The following is a 24,484-nucleotide window of genomic DNA, read 5'->3' as shown; positions in this document are numbered from 1 at the left end:
TAATAATAATAATAATAATAATCTTATTCTCATTATGGTTGTTTGTGTAAGCAGCGAGCTCGTCGGAATACTTTAGACATTTCAGAGACGCTGCAATGTTCAGTGCCTTTCGATTAAATCGCACATTTTCTTCTCCTTTCCACCCTTATATTATCTGAAGACTATGGTCGAGGAAACAAGCGTGATCACGACATTAAAAAAACAACAACAAAATGCCCAAATTGCAATTTAAGAGGCTAAAATAGCCCTGATGCCCTTCATCTACAGCCAAGCGAGATCAAAGCAGAAGCAAATTAGTTGCGTTTCGTGTTGTTTTTAGTAAATATCCTCTTTGGGACTGAAGCGCATTGATTGCTTTTTAACACGAAACGTTTCCAAATATTTGGCGAGATGGAGAGATGCCAAGAGGCTTAGAGAGTCGATCTCCTGTTGATAAGAGGCTGATCCGAGAGCCCATTCCGAGACCAGGGTGCGAAGAGAACGCTAAGCAAGTAATTAGCGGTATTTACAGGTCTCTTAAGAAACTATTAGGGTACCAGTGGGTGACCTGACTCGCCCCACGAGGTAAAGGGGCATCAACCGTGTCACGAGCGCTGGACTTGTGGAATTCGACGCTGAACCCACATCGCCTATAAGCGCCACCAGCTGCTCATCTGATGAGGCTTGATAAGGCAAAGACGATGCTTTGTGATACCCCCCACCACAGAAATCTATTCCGTTTACCTTTTAAAAAAATGACTGAATTGTTAAACGATGTCTTTTTAATGCAACGCACTGATTTAAAAGAAGTGTCTATGGCGGTTCCCGGACAGGACGGATTCTGAAAGCTCACCGCGCTGGTGGCCTGGGCTCAAGGCTCGAGAGGGGGGAACTGTCCCACTAGATGGGTCGTGTCCGCCAGACGTACAGCTCGCACCCCTGCCCATCCCTCTCGGGGTTTTCAGCTTTTAATTGCCTTTAATTGACGTCAGATATAAAGATCTGATGGTTCTTGTGTCAGCAGCGTTCAAGCACACAAACTCGACAGGCCGAATCCTGGTTCTAGATCTCTGATGCGATCTGATTTTGTAGCAGCACCCGAAGATCTGCGACCAGTTAAACCAGTAACCGGCTGATTAAGTTCGTTACTGACCCGGAAGAAAAGCCCACAGACGCAGCGGGAGTCCAGGCCCAGCACTGGACCCCCCCAAGAGCCGGGGGTGAGAAGCAACCTAAGAACACGAGACAGGCCGTTTGGCAGGTAGCAGGTAATGTTTACCAAGATCGACAGGTGATCGATTTCAGCAAAACAGCCGGGCAGCTTGTTCCCCGCTCCCGCCACCCTTTGTGAAGGGAGGTGCCTCCTTTTCTCGGTTTTCCCTGCGCTCCCCCCTAATTTCCTCTCGTGTTCCAAAGGAAGAGAGAACAAGGAGGGGAAAGAAATGGAGGACGCGTTTAAATAATATGAAAACAACATTTGACATTTTTCTTAGACTTTCGACAGGCTCTTAGAGGAGGTGAAGGCGAGCGTTTGCAATTGAACAACAAACTTTGCTCTCTGTTGTGTATTGAATTATCTGTGGTTTCCGCCCTGCCTAAACTCAGCAACAGCCTTTCAGACACGCTGGGGTTAACCGGACTGATAAAATGGTTGGTGCCGTTTTGCGGTGCAAATCGTCTTTCTTCCGTTTGACAGAACGCTCCCTGGTCTGGCGTGAAGAATAAAAGAACCATCAGGACATTATTACTGCACAGTCGCTGCAAGACGGATCCCCTTATCCGTCGATCGTGTTATTATGAGCCTCTTCATGAGTTGGCGTGTGAGGCATGGTCACCGACACCGGGGCTGATCGCAGACAGAGCGCGCCTGTTGCGCCTCAGATGACGACTCGGAGGAACCAGCGAATCGGGTTTGGCAAACGGGCAAACGCGAACCAGCATTTCCTCCCTCGCACACCTGATCTCGGGCAGGGCAGGCAGGTAGTTTCCACGCGACACAGAAACAAAGAGATGTTTAAAACTACAAGCACGTGAACCAAGCAAGCGTCTTTTGCCTTCCGATACCTCATACTACAAACGGGGGTGTGAACCGCAGCTGAAATGAAAGTGAAATAGAATATATAACCCCCCCCCCCACACCACCACCACCTCCTCATGTTTTTCGAGTTGAATAAGGACGGGGCTCAAAACCATAGACAGAAATAATGTTAAAGAGAAACTGAAAAAAAAAATGCAATCGCATGCTGTCGTCACTTTACTGCTGGTGGATGTGTCATTTGACAACCTGGAGACGCAGGTGAATTACAGGGACATCACTGGGATTTGAGTGCAACAGCAGCGTGACACGGCGCAGCTCAGTAAGGCATATACTGCCAAACCAGGACTAACTCAGAGGCTTTCCGTCTCGGAAAGCAGTTTTAAAAAGGCTCCCTGCGCAGGTTTCGGCTGCGGCTCCCGGGCTGGTGGACTGAGGGCCGAGGCTGCTCTTCTGACAAACGCAGAAGGGTCTCGCTCTGCAGCACCTGCCAGTCACTGCAGGAGCGGGCCGGGGTGGAAGGCGTTCGCCACCTGTCCCGCCTTAGTTAAACTGTTTAACAACGGATCACGCTTCCTGCGATACCTGAGGAGGCTCGTTACTGTGCCCGTGTCCAACTGGACCGCGGTGCCTGTGGGACTGGCCAGCTCAGACTAGCCCACAGCTGGGGCACAGTCCAGGCCAGCCAGAGCTCAGCGAGGAGCTTGGCCCACAGCGGTGCCCATGGCAGACTGCACACACAGGCCAGCTGGCAGCCTTGCCTATGAATGAGCAGGGCTGCCAAGCATTGTGGGCTCTGTGATGTCTTCATCACAATGTGAGCTCCCGGGATTAACAGGAAACCAGGAAACTGACCAGCACTGTACACAGGAAGCGATTAGGACAAAGTCCTTAATGTCCCCCAAGAGACCTCTTAAACACAGCACCTGCAAAGTGAGGCACGAGTGAAGATTACTCATTCTCTCCCTTTGTAACGCCCACCTGCCCCGCAACTGAAAAAGAAACATCCAAGGGCCAAACAATGGGAAATTTGAGAAATCTTGGTTTTAGAATATAAGGCAGTTGTACTTCAGTTTAATATATCACAATTTTTTAAATCCATACAAATCAGGACACGTTCTGCGAGGTCAGGTCTGCTACACCCACTGGTGAAACAGTATACCACAGCACCAGAGGGCAGCACCTCGGGGTCTTTACTCGTGGGCCTGGAAAACCCCAATCCAGTTAGCCCTGTGTGTCACCCTGAATACGGGACATCAGCTGATCATGTAAGCAAGGATTTCATTCCAGGAACCCTCGTGCTTGGAAGCTGGAGGGTGTTCAGATGGGTGGCTGGGAGCCCCAGCGCTCGCCAGGCCCGATCCAAGCCCCGAGAGCCGGAAGGGCCACACAGGAGCCGCCGCGGAGAAAAGACATCGGGGGGGCTGGTTTTCGAGTGCCGCGCGGTTTGAGTGGGCGGCGTGTCACCACACACAGGACAAAGCAGCGCATCCGTTGGACAGGGCAGGTTTATTTCAAGCTGCTCTCTGCACGGCGCCAAGCAGCGACGCCCCCCTGCTGAGGCTGTTGCAGAAACTGCTGCAGCAGTGCTGTCCAGGCTAATGAAAATACACACGTCCCCTACATTCAGAGTAACCCCCCCACAACAAAGTCACCAGAATTGTACATCCCCACCCACCCCCCACACTGCCCAGTCTCTGAGGTTTGTTAACACAGCACAAGTGGCCACAAGGACAGACCCCCAAAAAAATAGTGCCCCCAGGTCCGACTCCAACGCTCCTCCTGATTCAGCAGCGATGGTCCGGAGTCCAGACTGAATCCCAGAATCCGAGGGTGTGGAGGCAGGAGTATGAAGCCGGCCAGGATCGCTCGCTCACAGTCCGGCTCCGCGCGGACGGAAGTCCCGGCTGGCAGGAGTGGACCCCGCTCTGTCCTTGCGCTGTCCTGGGCAGGCCTGGCGGCGGGGCGTCCGCCATAGAGGCTGCAGAGGAAAACGGGGAGCCCTCTCCCCTCTCCCTGTGACATCGCCGCTGTGCAGGGACCGGATCGGGTGCCCGTGCCCCTCCTCACCTCGCCACCCCGAGTGCCCCCTCTGCCGGGCAGCTGGCTCGCGGCGAGGAGGACGGCGGCCGGTGGGCGGGAGAGCGGCGCTCACTGCTGCTTGGAGCGGGGCCAGAAGCGGCCGGCGATGGAGCCCAGAGACAGGCCCTGGGACTTGTGCTGGGAGCTCTCCGACAGGCGCTGCTGCTCCTCCTGCAAGGCACAGCACAGCGCAGCACAGCGCGTCACACCCCAGCCAGCAGGAACAGCTGCAGAGCATCACCCGCGCACAGGCCGGGTCTGGACCCACAGCACCGCCCCTACAGCAGCGTAGTCTGGAGCGTAAGGAACTGTCCGTGTGTGTGTGCGGGTCAGGGGTGTTGATTACCTGTGTGGGTCAGGAGTGTGTGTGGTGGGGGTCGGGGTGTGCTGGTTACCTGTGCAAGCTGTGCTTGTCGGCGTTTGAAGGCTGCAATGGGATCCTCCTCGTGGGCGTAGTTCTCCAGCACTGTGCGGACGTCTTCAACCCCACTGAGAGCGATCGCTGGCAGGGAGAGAGACAGGAGGCAGGATGAGGTTCACTCAGTCTCTGCTACAACACCTTCACATCGTCACCAGCTGTCCAGTCTCTTCTTCTCACGACTGAGCTGCTTCTGCCAACTACAGCCCTTGGTCCCAAATCTGAATCGTCGGTCAGCAATGCTGAAGTGATGGTCTCCAGCCCCACACTGTGACAGGAGCGGAACCTCTCTCACTGGTGTGTCTCGCACTGCCTGGCAAGCGATCGGAAACCGAGCCGCGGCCGTGCACGAGCACACGCACGGTGCCGGACTCACTCTTGAGGAAGGCCGCCAGGTCGTAGAGGGCGCGGTCCTCCGAATTCCCGTCCCACTTCTGCAGTGCCAGCCCGTTGAAGGGCTGCAAGCTGAAGGCCTCCCTCTTGCAGTCCACCACGATCACCTTCGAGGTGTCCCGATTCAGGCAGGAGACGTCCTGCAGGGCCCCAGAGAGGGAGAGAGCACAGGCGTCAGCCCCGACCCCAATTCATCATGAACTCATTAATGAAGTCAATAACTGGTTCGATCAAGGCATTTAGATCTGGGGTGGATACTGGGGCTCTCCAATGTGGGGGGAAATGGCTGCATTTGAGTTTCTAAATCCTACCCATTAAACACAGAGGAAAGTGCCCATCGCACCACTGAAGGTACAGTCACATCCTTGCTATATGTGCTCCATTTCCGAATCCTAACGCCCTGTCAGCACCGATCACCACGCCCCCTGGTGGCGTGTCCCTCTGATTTCACCAGCGCAGGACATGGCTGTAGTTCATGGGCCATTCGGCTGGATACAGGAGAAAGCACAGAACTTCCAACAACGTTTCTGGTTCTGTACCATCTCCTTTGGGTCAGGACCCAGGGTTTCTGGGGGGACGCAGTGCACAAAGCCAGGAGGGGCGTGTAGCATCAGAACGCTCCCCCCCCTCCCCCCAGCACACGGGCACGGTCTCCCTGGGGCCAGCTGTCCTCCTCCAGCCTTCACACGGCGGGCCCAGCAGATGGACAGGGCCGTCCCTCTCCTCCGTCCCCAGGGCAGGCCGGCTCTGACCCTCCCTCCAGCTAGCACAGGCCCAGGTCGTGGGAGACTGCCAGCGCTGCCCCACCGCAAATTAATGACCGGGCACCTGCCTCCCTCCTCACACTGCAGATCAGCTGAACGCCCCTCAGGGGAGCTCCGAGGACACGGCTGCTGGGCATCGCCAGGGCGTGTGTGATGGCGCGCGGGGGCCTGCGCGCGCGCCGGTCAGGCGTGACCACTGAGCTCCCTGGAACATGACGACGCACAGCCTGGTCCCCCAGAAGTTCACATCAACAGGAATTATCCTGAGCGCCCAAAGCGCACCCTGCCCCCTCCTGAACTGGGCTCCCCACAACCCAGGCATGAAAGAAATCCTGGTTTAGCTCCTCCACGGTCTTGGGTTACATCTGCAACCCGCAACGTGTCAGGAAACGGGGCGCAGACCGGCCTCTCTGACAACAAACCGCCAGCCGACGTGCTGGAGCAGTGGGGCTCTAACCTGCTGGGGTCCCCCCAAAACCATCACTTTCACAGCGCCCTGGCCCTCAAGCTGACACTGGCTGTCTGACGGAGCCCACATCCCCCCCGCCAGGGGCGGACAGGACCCCCGAAACACCAGGGGAACAGAATGGACTCCCGCGCACAGCAGGCTGATCCACTTCAGGTTTTACAAACCACAGAATGTGGTATGAACCCCCCTCACCAGGGTCAGGACATCTCAGACACGATCTGTTCTGAACGAGCAAGAGTTCAAACTAAACGATGTTTGACAATGAAAAATATTCTCTTTCTACATTAAATTGGTTTAAAAAACACAAGCGAAATCAGTCAACAACCCAAGCCGATTGGAATGGGAATTACAAAATATGTCCGTTGCTCAATTCGGCCTCAGCTTTCTCTTTGCTTTGGGGAAAAAAAAAAAGTTTTTTGTTCTCAGATTAATGACTAAAAGTCGGACCCGTCTACTGTTTCAGCAACTGTATCTGCCAGAACCTGCAGCAGCTTTTCAGACGTTATCGGCCGCCTCTGGACCAGCGCGCCGCTGGGTCTCCAGAGAAGAGAGAAAGGGTTCAGCTCCAGGAGAAACAAACCTGGGCCGTGTTTTGTTCCCGGACTCCAGTGCGCTGCTGTCGCGAGCGCCGCTTTCTGAAAACTTGCTCTGCCTTTGAAAAGCATCGTAATTCAACGCCAACAGAGGAGCGGGTCTCTGGGGGGCTTTCTTTTCAGAGAAAGTCCTGCGCGTCCCCCCCCCTCTCCTGCCCCCTGCTGCTTCTCACAGGGGCCAGATGGGAGGTGAGGGCCGAGGGAGGGGGGAGAGGAGATGGAAAAGGAAGACAGAAGGCAGATAGAGGCTAGAAACCAGCGCGCGCTGCTGTAACACCCCTGGAGCAGGAGCAGCGAGAGGGAAGAGGCTCAGCACTGGGTGGGGGGGCAGGGTTCGGTTGTCAGCTTGTTCTAGACACACAGAAGCCGCCTCCCTGCCCTTTCAGCACTGCCTCTTACTTCCCCGTCACATTAAATTCAGATTTTCATTTAAAGATACCAATTTGAAGAGGACAGCAGTTTGTTCAGCCCTTTCCTCTCCCTTTTTGCAGCCTGGGGGACAAGCTGTAGCAGGAGGGCTGAGAGGTCACACACAAAACCAGCGCCACACTTTCACATCTGACCGACACTCTTCCTGGTTGCTCTCCCCCAGATTCCCAAAGCCACACAAGCCGCTCGGTCCTGATCCGGCTCCTCCCCGGACAAAAGACTTCTTTCACCTCCAGGTCCGGCAGCTGTGCGGAGCTCCCAGTCTCCCACTGAGACTCCATGTCCACCATTCCCACTACACCTTTAAAAAGGCCCTCACCGTTCAAATCATTGCCCAACCTACGTGGAGCCGGATCTCAAAAATAGCTGCCGAGGTTGGATTTTGGACAATGCAGATAATAAATAAGGAAAACAGGACAGACAGAGAAAAGTCACTCGGAGCTCCGCCCCATGCATTCTTCTCCCCTGCCAGCAGGGGGCTCTCGCGCCTGCGGGCAGGGTGGAGCTGCAGGTTCCCTGCCCTCACGCGAGCGGGGAACCCTGCTGTGAACACGACCGCACCCCCTCAGAGAGATATCCCAGCATGCCCGCGTTTGAGGACCCGGCGACTGGGCTGCGGTCAACAGGCCAGACCCGAGACCCGGGCGATTCACAGGACTCGGTTCATCCGAGCGGCATCACGCGGCAAGCCGGTCACCGCCCGGGCCTGGACAGGACAGTCGACGCGGAGCCACGGAAACGGTACCTTGACGTGGTGCCCCTCCACGTAGCGCGTGGCGTCCCTGAAGAGCCGGTACATGACGAAGCCCTGGGGGTCGATGCTGTCGATCAGGGGGAAGGCCGTCTGCGGGGGTGGACAACGGCGCAGAGGAGTGTTAGCGAAAAGCCGCGGGCCTGGGCGAGCCGCCGTGATGGACCGCCCTGCCAGCGGCTGCTGTCGGCCGTGGGCCCAAACGGCACAGGCGGAACAAAACCGCTCAACCCGACAGAACCACATCTTCCTCCGTGTTTGCTGGCGTGTCTGCTGCACGCCGAGCCCTGCAGTAACAGGTCTGCGATGACGGGGCGCTCCGATTACAGTGGGGCCTGGAGCCCCTGTTCACACGGTCACCACAGGTCGCCAGGGCGGTCGTTAACACCACCCTCAGCTGCGGCCTGCGCCCCAACGCTATCTGAGCTGGACGAGGGCCGACCCTCACACTGCGGCACGCGGAAGATCCTTTTTTGGGGTTTCAGTGATGGCCGAGCACCACAGCAGCAGGAGTATTAATGTGATTTTTCACACTGCCGGTGCCAATGCATTTCCATGCAAGTACACCAAGACCGAATCTGCACATATGTGCTATATATAGATACATGCAGGGAGGGCAAGAGTCTCTTCTCCTCCAAACATGAGCCCCAGGTCACTGCAGGTCTATGCCAGCTGCCATTTAAAAAAAACAAGTTTCAGGAGCATCCCTCCCTTTAAAACACAAGCGGATTACTACGACTTTACTGCTGCTCCTGTTGAGACGCGAGCCTCTTGGTTTCACCCGACGGGCGAAACGCGGCGGCGTCCAGGCTGGACTCTCACCATGCCCGTCTCGGAGGTGAAGATGACGATCTCGTAGAGTGGCGCCAGCTGCTGGAACAGAAAATCGATCCCGGGCCTCTTCTTGAAGCGCCAGCCCGTTACCAGCTGCGGGGCAGAAGGGTGGAGAGGGCAGAGTCAGGGCCGCTGACCCGGCTGAGCGACGCCAACCACGCGACTGCCCGCCCACAGCTCGCCGCGCGGGGAGCACAGGTCAGCCGAGACGGGGCCTGCTGGAGTGAAAAACATTTCAAAGGCAACAGTACTTCTAGAAAAGGAGCCTGCTTGAGCCCCCTGCCTGTCTCTCGGAGCCGTGTCTGAGCTGCTGAGGTCCAGCTGGTTTCTGGTTACAGCAGCAGCTGTGTGGGGGAGGGTCACACCGCTGGACAGGTGAGGTGGCAGGTGAGACAGGTGGTCAGCCGTGTCCAGATGGCTGGCTCGCCCGAGCTATAGTGGGAGAGGCAAGGCAGAAGGTGGGACTATGGGGGGGGGTTAGGGCCAGGTACTGGGAGGAGAAAAAAAAACAAATGACCATTCTGCTGGCCCCCCCGACAACAGGGCCTCACCTGCACTACCACACACCTGCACAGGACAGGACAGGGACGCCACAGACAGGGGGAGGGAGAAAGAGAGAGAGAGAGACAGCGGAGACGCCAGGACGGAGTGAAGCAGGGACAGGAGCAGAGCGAGAGAAGGGAGCAAGCCATCCCACAACAGACCCCACACCCACCGACCACTCAGGGTGCAGCAGGACGTCGGTCAGCTCCAGCACCAGGGTGTAGGGGGGCTGGTAGTAGGGCTCCTTCAGGGGGTCTGGCAGCAGCTTGGGGCTCGTGGGCTCGATGATCATCTGGAACAAGTCAAGGACAGCAGGCTGGTCAGCCAGGCAGCCGGGCACCACGTTGAGGTGGGCAGGCAGCACGCAATAAATTGGGCTGATTACCTCTTCCAGCACTGCTCACGGACACAGCGAGCGCAGAGGCCATGTGCGTGCTGCCCCGCAGAACGTGAAACATCACTACTTCTTGTGCCTCGAGTCTTCCCCCACCCCCCCCACATCCTGTGTTTCGTGTTCTGTCTCGGCGAACTTTCGTGCGCAGGGCTGTCATTTCCTGCGATTTTCACAACTGTACGAAATGCACCCGTCTCGAGCGCCTCGTGCTGAGCTGACGTGGACAGAGTTCGCGCTGACAGCGAGCGGAGCGGGCTCTCTGTCTGTAACCCCTGCCATTTCATCAAAGATGAAAGCCCCATGTTGCATGGTTGTTACTGAGAACAGGCACCTCTAGCAGAGTGAGATGTGACTTGCGGTGACAAGGGATGAATTTGGCTGGATTTGATGAGACTTTGCCCAGCCCACCTGTCTGCAATGCCAGGCACAGTGCTGCATTTGGATCAATGGGAGAGTCTCAGCGAACAGGACACTGGGTCCAGATCCCTGCGGGCGGGTCATAGCTCAGATCGGACCTGAGCCCACACGCAAGCCAATACAGGCTTCTGCTCGGACCTGTCCTGCCTGCTCACCTGTCTGTAGTCTTTGAAATACTTGTAGGTTCTCCGCACCTGCTGAATCACAGGAGGGTCTGTAAGAGGTAAAAAAAAAAAAACAGTGAAAGACACAAGAAGGTGAACCAGCCGTTTAGCTCAGGCCAGTCTGGGCTCAGCCTCGCAGTCTGCAGACCGGCTCCAGTCTGGACAGCCCACAACGTCCCCTCCCATCCCCCTGGTTCTGTGGTCGGGAACCACACTGTTCCACTGGGGCCCTCTCGGGTCTTCTCCACGGACATTCCCTGGACAAGGCCTGACCTTTTCCAGCTGACCTGTTCTGACCGCAGTGAGGTGCGAGGACAGCTTGGAGAGGAAAGAATATGTGCAGGCACGCTCAGATCTAGGCTCTGAAGTGAATCGGCCTCTTTTTTTCCCTTCAGCTGGAGCAAACTCGGAGTCGGCAGTTCCTAACCCGGGTCCCAGAGGAATGGACAGGGTCCCTGCTGCTTTTCATGCTCCAAAGGATGAGTTCACTGATCTGCTTCCTTTAACTTTAAACTCGTCGTGCTTCAGTCTGTCACAGGTGTGAAAAAGGCCCCGGATTCAAGACAGCCTCCAATGCAGCCTTCTCTTCAACCTGCAGGTCGCGACTGGCTGGCTGGACAGCACTGAGCTGCTGATCAGCGAGGAAACACGGGCGCAGGTGGGAATGACGCTGTGTCCGACACGCCCACAGCGAGCGCTGCCGCACACCTGAATGAGGGAAGCTCAAAAACTTCCAAATTGGTACAGAGTGGACGGGAATTAAATCCCATTATCCTTTCAAGAGATGAAAGGAAACTTCGGAGTCTGCCCCAGAGTAAGAATCAGAAGACAGTTGTCCAGGTTGGTCAGGACCAGGGCTGGGAAGCAGGTCTTGGTCTCAGGCTTTGCGGATGTGCTGGCTGACGGCTCTTTTTTTTTTTTACCCAAAAAACCCCAACATATTTCAAGATGCCTCGCTGCCCCAGCTCGGGAAATTTAACCATTTAACCAGTTGAGCTCAGCCCTCGGCACCCGGCCTGAGCAACAATGCTCGCTGGTTAAGTCCCTGGGGAGGCTGCAGAAACTCGAGCTGGTATGCGAGGCTTTGATTAGTTTTAATCCATTTCATTCAATGGGAGGACTTGGGGGGGGTGGGGGGCTCCAGATTTTGTAGGGAGCGTGTGACTGTGACCGCGCTGTTAAATACCGCCCCTCTGAGATTTAAGCATTAGCATTTCGGGCGGCTGCTGCTATTGACACTTCTGCTAGAGCCACTTTATCAAGCGGGGAGCGTGTGTATCGGCGTGGGGGGGGGGCAGTTTGAGGCGGGCTTCGCTGGTGATTGTTATGGTAATATGGAGGGGGGTGTCCAGACCCGAGCAGAAGCCGGGGTTTCTCTCTGACACCTTCCAGAGGGACCCCTCCTAGAAGGGTTCAGGGGTTCAGGCCTGGGAGCAGCAGAATCTAGGGGGCACACAGCCCCGTTAGGGTAACATGAACCCCGGACTCCCAGCGGAGGCTTAAAATGCAGAATGCTAGGCACACAAGGGAGCCAGCCCAAACACCCCGCAGCAGCCCAAAGCATCCCACGGGGCCTGAAGTGGGACAGTCTGACTCCAGCAGAAAATGCTTTCAGTTTGCGGAGCCTTGTTGCACTTTCCTCCTCTTCCCCTCTCTGCTTCACTGATCTACTCGAGTCACACACCCCCCCCTCCAGCATCACGGCTGTTTTCACACTTGCTGTGGAAGGATGGGTTGGTTAAGAGTGTAGAATGTAAATCAAGCGATGTGTTAAAACTGCACGATGCACTAAGAAGAGCACGCGCTCTGGGACGGGTTCCCAGAAGAATATCCCTGCATTACCGGGCTTGAGAGAAGGTGCCAGACTGACAGGTGGAAGGAGAGAGTCTTCTCACGCCCGAGAAGACTGTGCGGAGAACTCCTGCGAGTCCTCAACCTCCTCAGCGACGTCGACCAAGCCCGGCCCGTGGCCTTCAGAATCCAGAGTGAAACACAAACCGGAGGACACAAGGAGGAGGTGGCGTTTGCCACTGGGAGCAGGAGCCAGTCCGATACACCGAGGGTTGTGGAGGTAGTGAACCAGCTACCTGAGCCCTGGAATCAAAGCCGGTGTCTTTCGAGAAACAGCAGGATGAGCTTAAACAGCTCCTGAGCTGAGCAGCCATATGAGCTCGATGGGTCTCCCCTTGTTCCCAACCTTTACAAACCCGTAACGTTCCCTAGTCATTTTAACTAAATCCCCTGGACGCACAGATAAACCTCACTAAGCTTCCCCCCTGAACCTCACCAGGAGCCGAAAAGCAAGCGTTAAGAAGAGAAATTCGGCCAAGTTCCCTCCGACACAAAGGAGGGCACTTGAGGAGGGCCAGCAGGGGGACGTCTCATTGTTCCCCTTTGTTTTAGGGAAACAAAAAGAGCACAGCCCACAGAGCGGAGCTCCGCGCGGGCCGGGCCGCCACACTCCGGAGGGGCCGTGTTTGAACAGGGCCTGCTGGGGGCGAGTGGCTGGGCCCCAGCCCACACAATGGGGCCTTTTCATCGCGCGAGGGGGTGACATATGCTTGCTGTGTTTGTCAAATGCCATTATTAGTCAATCGCCACTCTTTTCTCCACACCCCACCTCTAGCTTTCCAGGTCTGTCACTCTTCTCCTCCGCAGAGCGATGACCTGCCCCACCCCTCCCCCACAGCAGCCGGCCTGGTCTGATCCCTGATCCCCACACTGAAAAACGGGACCGCAGGAATCACAGGGAATCACCCTCTGGGCGCAGGGGGTGTCCATGCAGGACAAGGAGGAGCAGAGGAATTAAATCTCACCAGCCTGCTGCACACGTCTGCCGTCGGCCAGCTTGCTCGTGAACGAGAACACCTCTTCGCCTTCCCAAACTGGTCTCACCGAGGCGCCGCTTTCCCAGTGGGGTATGCGCAAGGGAACGTAGCGCTGTCGGTCAGCAGAGCCCTGTCAGGCACCTGTTCTTGCTGTCCGGGTCAGTACCAGGCCCAGGAGGCCCTGGCAGGCAGTGGAGAGCCGAGCCCAGCGCAGTCCCGCGACAGCAGGAACACCAGAGCAGACCCGGGGCAAAACTGGGAATTTTCTCCCCATTTCCCCTCGTTTTCCCCTTTGGGAGATAACGGCAGGGTTACCACACTAACTGCACACGGGCACCAGGACGCCCACGCCCTCCGTCCCGCCCACTCTCAGGCACCGGCCGAGAAACGCCACCAGGCCCGACTGCACCTGCGGCACAGCCGAAGGTACCGCGGAGAAACCAACCACCTCCGAAATCTCGGCATCCCGTCACGTCAGGCCCGCACCTGCCCAGCGCTGGGCTTCGGTCATCCGGAATGCCATCGCTCGGCGTGGGAACGTCAGTCCTCTCTTTCCTGACCCCTCCCGGTTTGTGCACTGATCCCCGACCCCCGAGGGACCGGGTTCCGATAAATATTGTTCTCTCTCTCTCACACACACACTTGCAAGTGGCACCAATCTGTCAGCTTAGGGACCGTAAGGATAGGCAGCTGGAAAGCCTGCTAGGCCGCCCCCCCCCCACCTCCCTCCTCCTCCCATGGGGATCAGGCGTTTTACCCCGGCCCCTAAGGTCATCATTACCTCTCATTACAGTATTAAACAGGGTTGGTGCTTTGTAGTGGGGCAGTGCAGCCCTGCGCCCTGAGGCAGTCAGCCTGCTGGGACACCAGAGAGACCCGAGCGTGACTGGCTGTGCGATTACTGCCCCACTGCCCAATTGTTCTGCGTTTAAAGACAACCGCTGCTCACTCTCATTTCAAATTACAGCTAATAAAAAGGTACAGCTGTCTCTTCTCCCCCTCTCCCCCCCCCACCCTCCACCACAAAATTAAAATAGCTCTGTAGCAGCACACAGCTCTGTCCCATCAAACAGGCCTGCTCGTCTCGGCCTCGTTCGCTCCTCCTCAGCTCCCGCCTGGAGAACGTCGCCAAGGGATTCCCCATTCCACCGCGCAGCGGAAGAAGCCCAAGCCGGGTTCTTTCCCAGCGTAAGAATATCCATGATGCCTGGTTTCGCCGCGGGACTGCGAGTCCTCACTCCCTTAACACCACGCGAAGGGACAGCTCCCATGAGCACACCTTCTGCCCTGGAGGATTCCCAGTGCCGGTACTGGGAACCACCATCGCTGCCGGGTCTGACGAAGGGGGTCACACGTCTACAAGGGACTGTTCTTCTGCCCCTACCCTCTGCTCACGTGCCTGCCTGGCTCCGCACAGAAGCGCCCTCGTGCCAATCAACACGATTAGGAAATGACTTCCTACTGAGTGGGAGACAGGTGGTTCCCACCTCACTGCCTCAAAGTGAGAAGGGAGGAATAAGACGCCGGGTGGGGGCTTGAGGCAGAATGGCGAGACGGGCTTCAGAGCGCTGAGCGACGCCAAAATGTGTCCCCACCGAACTTCCTCGTCCTCCCCGGACCCCGGAGCAGCTCGCAGGGAGGAATCAATGGGGGCAGTGAACACAACGGAGATGAGCTTCACCCCGCAACAGCCACCGGGCAGCATCAGGGGAACAGCTGACCAGGGCTGGGCAGTCTTCACTCAGGACAGGTGTCCACCCTCTCGAACAGAATTTCCAAACCCGCGCGCTAAAGGGGGTGCTGCTTTTCAGATGTGATGATAAACTGAGGTCCTGACTGGTCATGAAGGATCCCCTGGCTGTTGGGAAGATTAGGGGTGTTAACCCCCCCTAGTCCACTAGGAGCCCCCCGAGTTCCTCCTCCCCCCGATCTGGGGGTGCGGTGCGTCTCCCAGGTGGGGCAGCACCTCAGAGGGGCCCCGATGGGGGTCCCCGCCTGCATGTCACAAAAGCAAGGAATGATTCACTATCCCCATTGATCTGCGCGGCTCTTAGGAAAAGGCTTCCGACTGCCCCAGTCGAGCAGTGACCTTCAGCTGAGCCGGAGGAGTACAGAGAACACAGCGCCCCCTGCAGTCCCCCATACACCAACAACGCCAAACAGCTCTGGCCTGGACCGCTGTTCATCTGGCCAGCCCAGTGTACAGCGGGAGAACTCTCATCAGCTGGGCGACGGTACTGTGGTGAAATCACAGCAGAAAGTCACAGACGAAGCAGTGCCCCGTCTTCCATACTTACTGAGCACGCTGCTTGGTTACTCAGTGTCGGGCGCTGCTCTGCGAACCGCCAGCACTAGGAAAAGGATTTCTTGCCAGAAACAGGGAGAAACGCACCGCGCTCAAATCACCAGCCTTCCTGGGTTTAACAAAGACCCAACATCGAGTCCAGCGGGGTTAGAAACCGCAGACAAAGGCAAAAAGCAATCCCAGTGCGCCAAGCACAGCTGCTTTCCTGCCCTGGAAAACAAAGTCCCGGGCATGTGGTGCCAGCGTGGCAGGCCTTCCTGTCTGCTGGCCCTGCTGGGCACATGATGGATGAGCCCTGGGCTCCGCAGGGGCAGCCCAGGCGGGGTGGCATGTGGCTGCACAGTGGCTGGTCTGTCCCCCCTTGGCGCGGGGCGCATCGCCGCAGCACGGAGCGGCGCTGATCACGGGGCGTGCCATTCATCATGGCCACGCCAAGGCGCCACTCCTGGCAGAGAGGCAGACCAGAAGGTGGGAGGGGTGGGGGGGGCAGGAGGGTAACAGCGAGCCAGCCAGGGGCAGGGAGGGCTGCATGGCCTTATGGGAACCTCACATCGGCAGGAGCTACACACACACACACGCAGCTCATTCACCATGATCAACGGCCCCCCTGCAGGCAGCTATGAAACCAGGATGTGCCGGAAATTCGCTTTTCCAGAGACACAGTCAGTATTACACATCCAGTGCATAAACATCAGAAACATCACAGACAGGAGGTCACTCAGCCCATATAAATCTATACTTTGCTAGTAGCTGAATGATCTGAGGATCTCCAGCAGATTAAGAGATGCCTGAGCATCAGCTTTGACAACAAGGGTGGACAGCTTGTTCCATGCCCCCACAACACTTTGTGTAAAGAAGGGCCTTGTTGGTTTTAAATGCATACCCCCTGGTTTTGTGTTGCTCTCCTCACAGGCATCACTCCTCTCACTCTGATATGATCAGGAATACCCCCCCCCGGAGAACAGAAAACAGAAAAAACAATCAGGAACAGAATCAGTCACACTTACCACCGTCGAACTCATCTGGAATCTGAAACAGAGAGGAGAGAGAGAGAGAGAGAGAGAGAGAGAGAGAGAGAGGGTGAGCGAGTCCGATCCGCTCAATTACACATTAAATTAATCTGCCAAACAGATGAATAATTCAGATACATCTGCCAGCAGGCCTGAGCCCCCCTCGAGCTGGTGGTGGTGAGGAGGGGTTCCCAAACAGCCACAAGCTGTACAGCGTGGGAACTGGGGAGAGGGGGGCCCGCTTACCCACCCTGCCCGCTCTGGGACCCCCAACCACATTGACATCCTCCCCAGTTCTGTTTTCCCACAGGGGGACTGACTGCGGGCCGAATTACCCCGGTCCCTACAGCAGGGCAAACACCAACATCGTGCTCGCGGCAACACCACTACCGACTGTGGGCTTCACTGATCCTGCAGCTGCCTCTCCTCATGTTGGGGTCCGACCCCATTTAAAGAGCCCGTAAACTGAAACAGAGGTGTGCTGGATTAAACCAAATATCTCCTTTTTTTACTTATCTACTAGCCGATTCAATCATTCTCTAATCTCTCTGGTTTTGTGCCCCAAAGAGACTGAACTGGCTCCCCTGATTCGACAGCAGGACAAGGAAATTAGCACTGATGGGCTGTAAATGATCGCAATATTCACAATTACAAGCTGAATAAAATGTGCAAATGTGCACTATGCATGGACACCATGCAAATCGCCATCACGGTACAGTCAATGTGGTAGAAAAGGATTTATACAAAACTTTTTTAAAAAAAAGACTAGTGTAATTTGGATTTAGTTCAACTAGGTATCGGCGTATACTGCAAAGGAATCGGCTGCAAAGGAAGAAGTAAAGGTTTATTCCAGAGAAAAGAAACAACCAAAAGAAGGCTCCACAGCCAAAACGTTGTTCTTTTTTCTTGTCTTTCCAGCATGGAATAAACCTTTACTTGCTCATAATTTAGATTTTAGACGTCAACAAGACGCCCTCTTGTGGTTACTACTGAGCAGCGCAGCTGTCTGTCAGGCGGACCTCTTGGTATCTCAGAGGCCTTGCCTGCAGTTCCCAAAGGCAACGCACGCACCCACAGAATCAAAGCTGTCAATTATAAGCTCAAAGGGGCCAATTAGTAATTTGCGCAAATAAGGTGAAAACTTCTTCCATAGAAAATAAAACGCATTGCAATGCCCAAACTGTGCAATCTGAGCAATAAAAAATGCAGCAAGTCAGTATCTGTTACCATAAGTATTTTTAGTTTTTGATATTAAAGTTTTGGCTTCTCCCTTTACTGCACCTAATATCACAAACACGCTTTTTACGGTTGACAGCCGCCCGTCTCCCACTGAGCCTCCTTCACCTCAACAAGAACACTGACCTCTGGTGGTCACCTACAACATTACACCGCGTTGTGGAAAACGATTAACCTTAAATCGAAACGTTTTAAGAGCTGGATCGGAGGTGTATTGGAATTAAACAGAATAAGTCTTTATTTTTTAGTGATCTACTAGCCAAACAAATAATTATCTAAAAAGGCAACACTCTAATCCTGTCCAAGATTTACTTAGAAGCCAGAAAAGGGTCAAATGTTCCATCAAACCGATTCTGGAAGGCTTCATTTCACATAGTGCCTTCAAAATAATCTCAGAAAGTAAAAGGAAGATTATTTTAGCAGACAGTTAAAAAACCACAAGAGAATGAACCCCAGCATCTCAACAGTGGATCAGTTTTGTAAAGGAATTTTACATCATGGAAAAGATCACCATCACTCTTGGGTTATAGGCGAGAGGTTTAGCCAATACCAGCACACCTGGATTGAGTTTGTGGGCCCATTGAGACCCGGTTCTGCTCTGTGAAGAGGATGAAGTCATTGTTTTGTGTTGATAGCTGGTTATGTTTTTGCCGACTGCATTTCCACTCATAACCTCCTGTTTACATTAACTTCATATAAATAGGTAATGACATAAAACACAAAATATAATTGTAAAATGAAAGACAAACGCAGTAGATTACTTTAAGTGTGTTTAGCTGTGCTTTATATGTTCTACCTGTAAATCCTTCCATCATCAAATAAAAAGTTTTAAAAAAACCCGAGAATGCATTGCCATACTTAAAAGCGACTCAAGATAGTTCATGTAATTCACGGAAGAACTTCCTTTTTAAAAGAAGCCGGGATAACCGGATGTTTTTCAGAGAATCGGACAGAAGCAGGCCGAGAGCTCCTCCGCTGCGGCTCCAGGGCTCTCCCCAGCCTGCCTCGGGGGGCGTGAGCTCACAGATCCGAGTGCCAACAGGTATTTAGCAGCAGCATCACAGGCATTGACGCCTGTATGTGAAGGGGGTGTCCAGGAACCTGCCAGCCCACTTAACAGCCTCGCACCAAGCTGCAGAGAGGGAGGCTGGGGCCACTCCAGTTCCCACGGGAAACCGGCACACCTCCGGGCACAGGGCTGTCATCCAGGTGCGGTGGGGGGGGGCAGTGCGCCCCGATCGTTCCAGAGGACGGGACTGTCACAGCACCCAGGCCTCAACAACACTAGAGCACGGCTCTGGGCTGGACACGTTCACCGCAGGATGCACAGAGCTACACCAAGTACACTACCCTGCACCTACTGTTCTCCTCAAGTGTTTACACACCAAAACTGCAAGCTCTCTTGCAGTGAATGACGGCACACCCCATCTCCCCAGCCAAGACCGAGCGTCTGCACACCCCTGAGCTCACGTGAGCAACCACTCACCTCCTCCTCAACACACCAGCACTCTCCACGCCACACCCACACTCGCACCTGGGCCAGAAGTGCTCTCTTTGAAGTGGACTCCCAGCACACTCCAGGTTCACACCTGGGCCAGAAGTGTGCTCTTTGAAGTGAGCTCCCAGCACACTCCAGGTTCACACCTGGGCCAGAAGTGTGCTCTTTGAAGTGAGCTCCCAGCACACTCCAGGTTCACACCTGGGCCAGCAGTGCGCTCTTTGAAGTGAGCTCCCAGCACACTCCAGGTTCACACCTGGGCCAGAAGTGCGCTCTTTGAAGTGGACTCCCAGCACACTCCAGGTTCACACCTGGGCCAGAAGTGCACTCTTTGAAGTGGACTCCCAGCACACTCCAGGTTCACACCTGCAGCAGAAGTGTGCTCTTTGAAGTGAGCTCCCAGCACACTCCAGGTTCACACCTGGGCCAGAAGTGTGCTCTTTGAAGTGGACCCCCACTCCTCACTCACAATGCAGCCTGGATCACGTTACCAGACAAGACCAACCGGCAGGAAATACCCCCAGTTCTCCACAGAAGCAGCAGACAGGAGGACTCCAGGACCAGGACTGAGAAGCACTGAGCTTGCATATCAGGAATTCGGCAGTTAAAGGCCACACTCTAAATCTGATTTTCTAGAACAACCCTCTCAGGAGTCATGCTACTCGGAAATGTGGAACATAACATTTCTTTTCCATCACATTAAATGTGACCAGTATTTGCACATATGTATGGCACTGATTCATATTGGTACAGCTGTGCGAAATGTGCATGAGAATGAACAATAACTTTTACAGAAATCCACATCTCGGATCCGGTGATGTCTGTTTTAGGTAACAGAAAGTTTACCCATATGGTTATCATACGGTCCCCAAGAAAGTGACAAACTCAATTTGGCACCTGACAGACTTCACCGATCACCCCTGCTTACTGGAAGTCTGCATTTGAAATAAACCACCCAGTTTAGTAACTGCATAAAAGCACACTTGTTAGTCTACAGCCCTGAACTTGCATTCGCCTTTGCTTGAAGTTGAGAAGATCTTCTAGCAAACTACTGAATTACTGTTTTAAAGGGGAACTGCAGTCCCAATTTCTCAGACCGGTAATTAAACCTTGGCAACAAAATAAACTCATTTACAGTATCGCAACAGTTGACAGATTCTGAATGAAGTGTAAAAACATGGGCTTTGTGAAAGGACTGTATGGTTGCCATGTTGTCGCAAAGCGCCTCGCCACCGTTTAAGCAAAACTTAAAAGCACCTAAAAATGTGTTGCCTTGTACGTGTCAGATTCATCAGAATTTTTACTATTACTATGGTAGCAAAACTGACTTGGTCTGAAGCATGTTCACAGTGCAATAGGCCTGCTTTTGTATTAAAATCCCAGGCATTTCTTGAAAAGAGTAGGGGTGTAACCCCGCTGTCCTGGGCAAATTTCCCCTTGGCCCTCACCAATCATGGCCTCCTAATAATCCCCCTCTCTCAACTGATTTCATCACTCTGTTCTCCTCCCCACTGAGAGCTGGTGTGTGGGGAGCGGACTGGTGCATCATCCAGGTGGGGCTGCACACTGGTGGTGGTGGAGGGGATCCCCATTACCTGTAAAGCGCTTTGAGTGGAGTGTCCAGAAAAGCGCTATATAAGTGTAAGCAATTAATTAATTAATATGGAGCTGCAGATATGTTGAAATTTTGTCTCTTTGGTGATTGAAATTGCAGGTTGTACGTTTCTGTGTATTTGGTAGTTTCATTGTGGTTTGAAATGCACTTATCACTATAACACCAAGGTGTAAAAACAGCCTTGCAGATCCCCTTGAAAACAGAGTGCCAGTACTGAAGAAAACTCTTATTCCCCCCAGCCTGTAGTGACCTGCTTCTCTGAGCTGCTAGAAGCTGAATATTACCCATTCCGGCCCTGTAGAGGAAACAGACTGTACCTTGTTCCCTTGTTCATCCATAGAACTGCTGCCTGCAGGAGAAAGAGAAAAAAAGTTTCACCCATCAGGAACCGGAGGGAGCAGATCTTGAGCTAAATATTTCTTCTGATTATTTGCAGAATCAATGTCTGGAAAGATCACCAGCTGCCCCAGATGGATCCCTGGGAATAAAGAGCTGCTCTCGCTGCTCTGGGGCAGGACACTGACAGATAAGAAAAAGACCACCTCTAGCCCCGGGGTCGTCCCGTTCCGATCCGATCCAGGCCTTACAGACCGCTCTTCGATCAGCAGGCTGTCAAGACTCGGACCACAAGGGAGTTGGCACCAGCTCAGTCAAGGAACGGGTTCGATTTAGGCGTGAAACCCAAGGAGCTACAGGCTTTCGGCATTTTCCTTTCAGATGGTAGCTAAACTACTTTATGAAACCAATCACCTGCTCCAGAGGTTAAAATAAAACTTTCCCTTGCACCAGAGTTGGGGGTCCCCTGATTTAAGGAGTGACCCATGAATCCCACGAAACTGGAGCTCTCAGGGGCCAGTGTGGGTCCCCTCAGCCGCCCCCCGCCAGTCACTCTCTGGCCCTCAGGTCTAGTGCTGCTCCAGGTGGGGACTCCAGGCCCAAGTCCTGGCTTGTCAATACCAGCGGACAGGAATCCCAAAGGATCCAAGCTGCTTGAGGGCAGGGCTTTGGGTGGGCAGACGGCCCCGCCCTGAGCGGTCCACTCACCGAAGAGGTACACCACGCCGACGGAGCCGCCCAGCGCCAGCACGCCGGCCAGCCTCAGCACGATCTTCTTGGCGTAGGCCGTGTTCTCCTTCTGCTTCCTCTCATCGCCCCGGTCCTGCTGCCCCTGCTGCCCCTGCCCCTCTGCGTCGCCGGCCGGCTCCCCCTGAAAACACCCACACAGGGGAGTCAGAGCTCTGCACTGATATCTCGCGCCCAGCCATGCCCTCACCAGCGCGGCAAGACAGCAAACCGCCCTCACAGCCGAGAGCTGGACGCACTTCTTTACACAAAGGGCGGCAGGGGTCTGGAACAAGTACCCAGTCACATTGCCAAAGCCGGCACCCAGGCTTAAGGGCCAAACGGCCTCCTCCTGCTTGTAACTGTTCTTTAAGTTTTAACCAGTAAGGAAGTTTGTGAGCCTCAGCCACTTGGGGATTGTTGCACATGCGTCTACAGCGTGACATGTGTTTCATTACGAAAGTCTACAGTGACGCCAGGGGAGAACGAGCCGGGAAGGTTACTACTAGCAGTCCATCTACCCGACCTCACCAGCCACCAGTCACAACAGGAAACCACATCAGAGCAAAAAACTCAGGCTTCACTCACTACACCGACGCTGGAAACTAGACGTGACCCCCCTGTCCCGCTAACAGGCGATTCGCGTTAGCTTACCATCAACGCGTTTACTCTCTGTGATCGAGACACACCCGTTTGGAGTAAAAAAAAACAACAACAACAGACTTGCCTTCTTTGCAAGATTTAAAAACCCAGTTCGGTTTCAAAACGGAGATTTAGATATATTCTTGAATATACCTAAATGAACGGCAACGGTCATTTAAAAGAGCAGCTCTTTCAAGGTAAAAGGTGTCTTTCCCCGGACAAGGTTACGTCGCCCACGACGGCCTCGCTGTAACAGCTCAGTTCCAAAGCGTCGCGTCACTATTATCATCATCATCATTATTATTATTAAGAAAATTCTTGGGGAACATCTGACCTGCGGGGCAGTGGCAGCACCGACACTGACAGGCAGCTGACTCGCTTCAAAAGCAGCGAACCCACTTACCACCATCGCAGGCCGACATGTAGAGATACGTCTTCCTATGGACTTGACAAAAGTGTAAATTTCGCCTGTACTCGCCTGCAGTATACCGTGTCTTTCCCTCCAACAGGTGGAAACCAGACAGACAGACAGAACCGCGGCTGTGCACAGACCTGGCTCTTGAGCTGCTGCTGCTGGAGTCGGTCCTGCAGGATGGCCTGAGCCAGCCCACCGGTACCGCTGTCCTCTCTGCCGGCCGGCCGGTCAGAGTGCATCGCCCGGATCCCGGCAGGTACCGCAGCTCCTGGACCGGCTCTGATCCCGGGTCCCAGTCGCAAGAGGCCCCGGCTCGTCCGGACACACACGTTGTATACATACCCCGCCGACATCTTGAATGGAGCACAACCGGTCGCAATGACGCGAGTGTAAAGGACAAATTGTGGTGATTGGACGGGGGGGATTTGATTGACAAGGGCACGCCCCAATAGGAAATTGAACGATGAAGGACCCGCCTTTGAAGGTGTGTCTCGAAAGGTTGCGCCCAATCAAAAAGTAGGAATCGCTGACCTTCGCGAGAAGCGCCAAAGCGGCCATGCTCTGTGAGGGCACACGCCCCAAAGACGTAGAGTGACGTCAACGAGTCTATTAATCTTCTTACAAGGCGAATTCGCTGGAGCGAGGTCTGATTCTACGTTAATAGCCATTGACCTCGTAAATCAAAATTTAAAACGTTTGTTTTCAAGTAGAGAAATTAAAACAATAACTTGATGGATTCTTATACTTCAAATTTGATTCTTAGTACGTTAGGTTTGTGAAAACATTTTCTCACGTAAAAATCTCAATATATCTAACCCCTACGAGTCTGCAGTTTTTGGATTACTGTTGGCTGCGACTGACCTATTTTAAATCCAATCAGACACTGCATCTCCAAGGTGCAGCTGATACAAGGCATCTTTCAACACCGCCGGTCTTTTCAAGAGATTTGACATTTCCAGACGTCTATCGGTAAAAAAACAACTACTCTTGTTTTTGAAGAAGTCTGGAATTTCAAAGACATTTTCAGAAACAGAGTAATTCTTTTTTTCCGATACCTTCCACCGGGATATTGTTTGCAGTTGCAGAACATTCAAAGGAGAGTGGAAGAGGATCTCCGAGTGTTGCTGCACACATCCAGAATCTTCTTACAGCTTAATTACAGCTTAGGTGGTTAAATGTACTGTGGACCTGCCAGCCTCTCTTTTCTCATCTCTTTTTGTGCTGTGGTTACTACTGGATCCTCGTTCTGCTTTGCAGACCCCCCCCAGATGAACTGAGAACCAAACGCTGTGTGAGATCGCCCCCGCCTGCGGGACGGTTAGTCTGGTGTCTGAAGGGGGGTCACGGGGTCAGCGGCGTGAGGCGAGTTTCCAGCACTGTCCCGGGCGGTACGTCACCGAGTGATCCCTGCAGGTCCGAGAACTCCGTGCCAGGTTTATAATGACGGGTTTCCGGAGAGACGGGGCCCAGATCAGCAACACTGCGATTGCTTTTGCGTTTTGATAAGATCACTTTATTGGCTTTATCTTGGCTTTATTTACTTTATCTTGTATTAGGAATTTGTCTTTTGCATACCCCAGCTTGCTCTCCATGAGACAGGGAGAGAAG

At 54.1% G+C, this 24,484-nt stretch overlaps 1 protein-coding gene across 1 annotated transcript; it reads right to left on the bottom strand.

Annotated features, from left to right (window-relative positions):
• Positions 1–3,504: 3,504 nt before the first annotated feature.
• timm50 (translocase of inner mitochondrial membrane 50 homolog (S. cerevisiae)) lies at positions 3,505–23,280 on the bottom strand. Its single transcript, XM_069187774.1, has 11 exons — positions 23,014–23,280; positions 21,802–21,964; positions 21,075–21,106; positions 16,406–16,427; positions 10,257–10,315; positions 9,463–9,582; positions 8,736–8,840; positions 7,908–8,006; positions 4,891–5,047; positions 4,492–4,598; positions 3,505–4,267 (listed from the first exon to the last, which is right to left on the bottom strand). Exons 1-11 carry the CDS (start codon positions 23,227–23,229, stop codon positions 4,166–4,168), a joined length of 1,182 nt encoding a protein of 393 aa, XP_069043875.1. The 5' UTR covers positions 23,230–23,280; the 3' UTR covers positions 3,505–4,165.
• Positions 23,281–24,484: the final 1,204 nt, after the last annotated feature.

This window comes from Lepisosteus oculatus, chromosome 3 (assembly GCF_040954835.1).
Source record: "Lepisosteus oculatus isolate fLepOcu1 chromosome 3, fLepOcu1.hap2, whole genome shotgun sequence".
NCBI classification, from domain to species: Eukaryota; Metazoa; Chordata; class Actinopteri; order Semionotiformes; family Lepisosteidae; genus Lepisosteus; species Lepisosteus oculatus.
The sequence above is the reverse complement of the archived record's forward strand: the minus strand, read 5'-3'. Positions and strand labels throughout refer to the sequence as shown.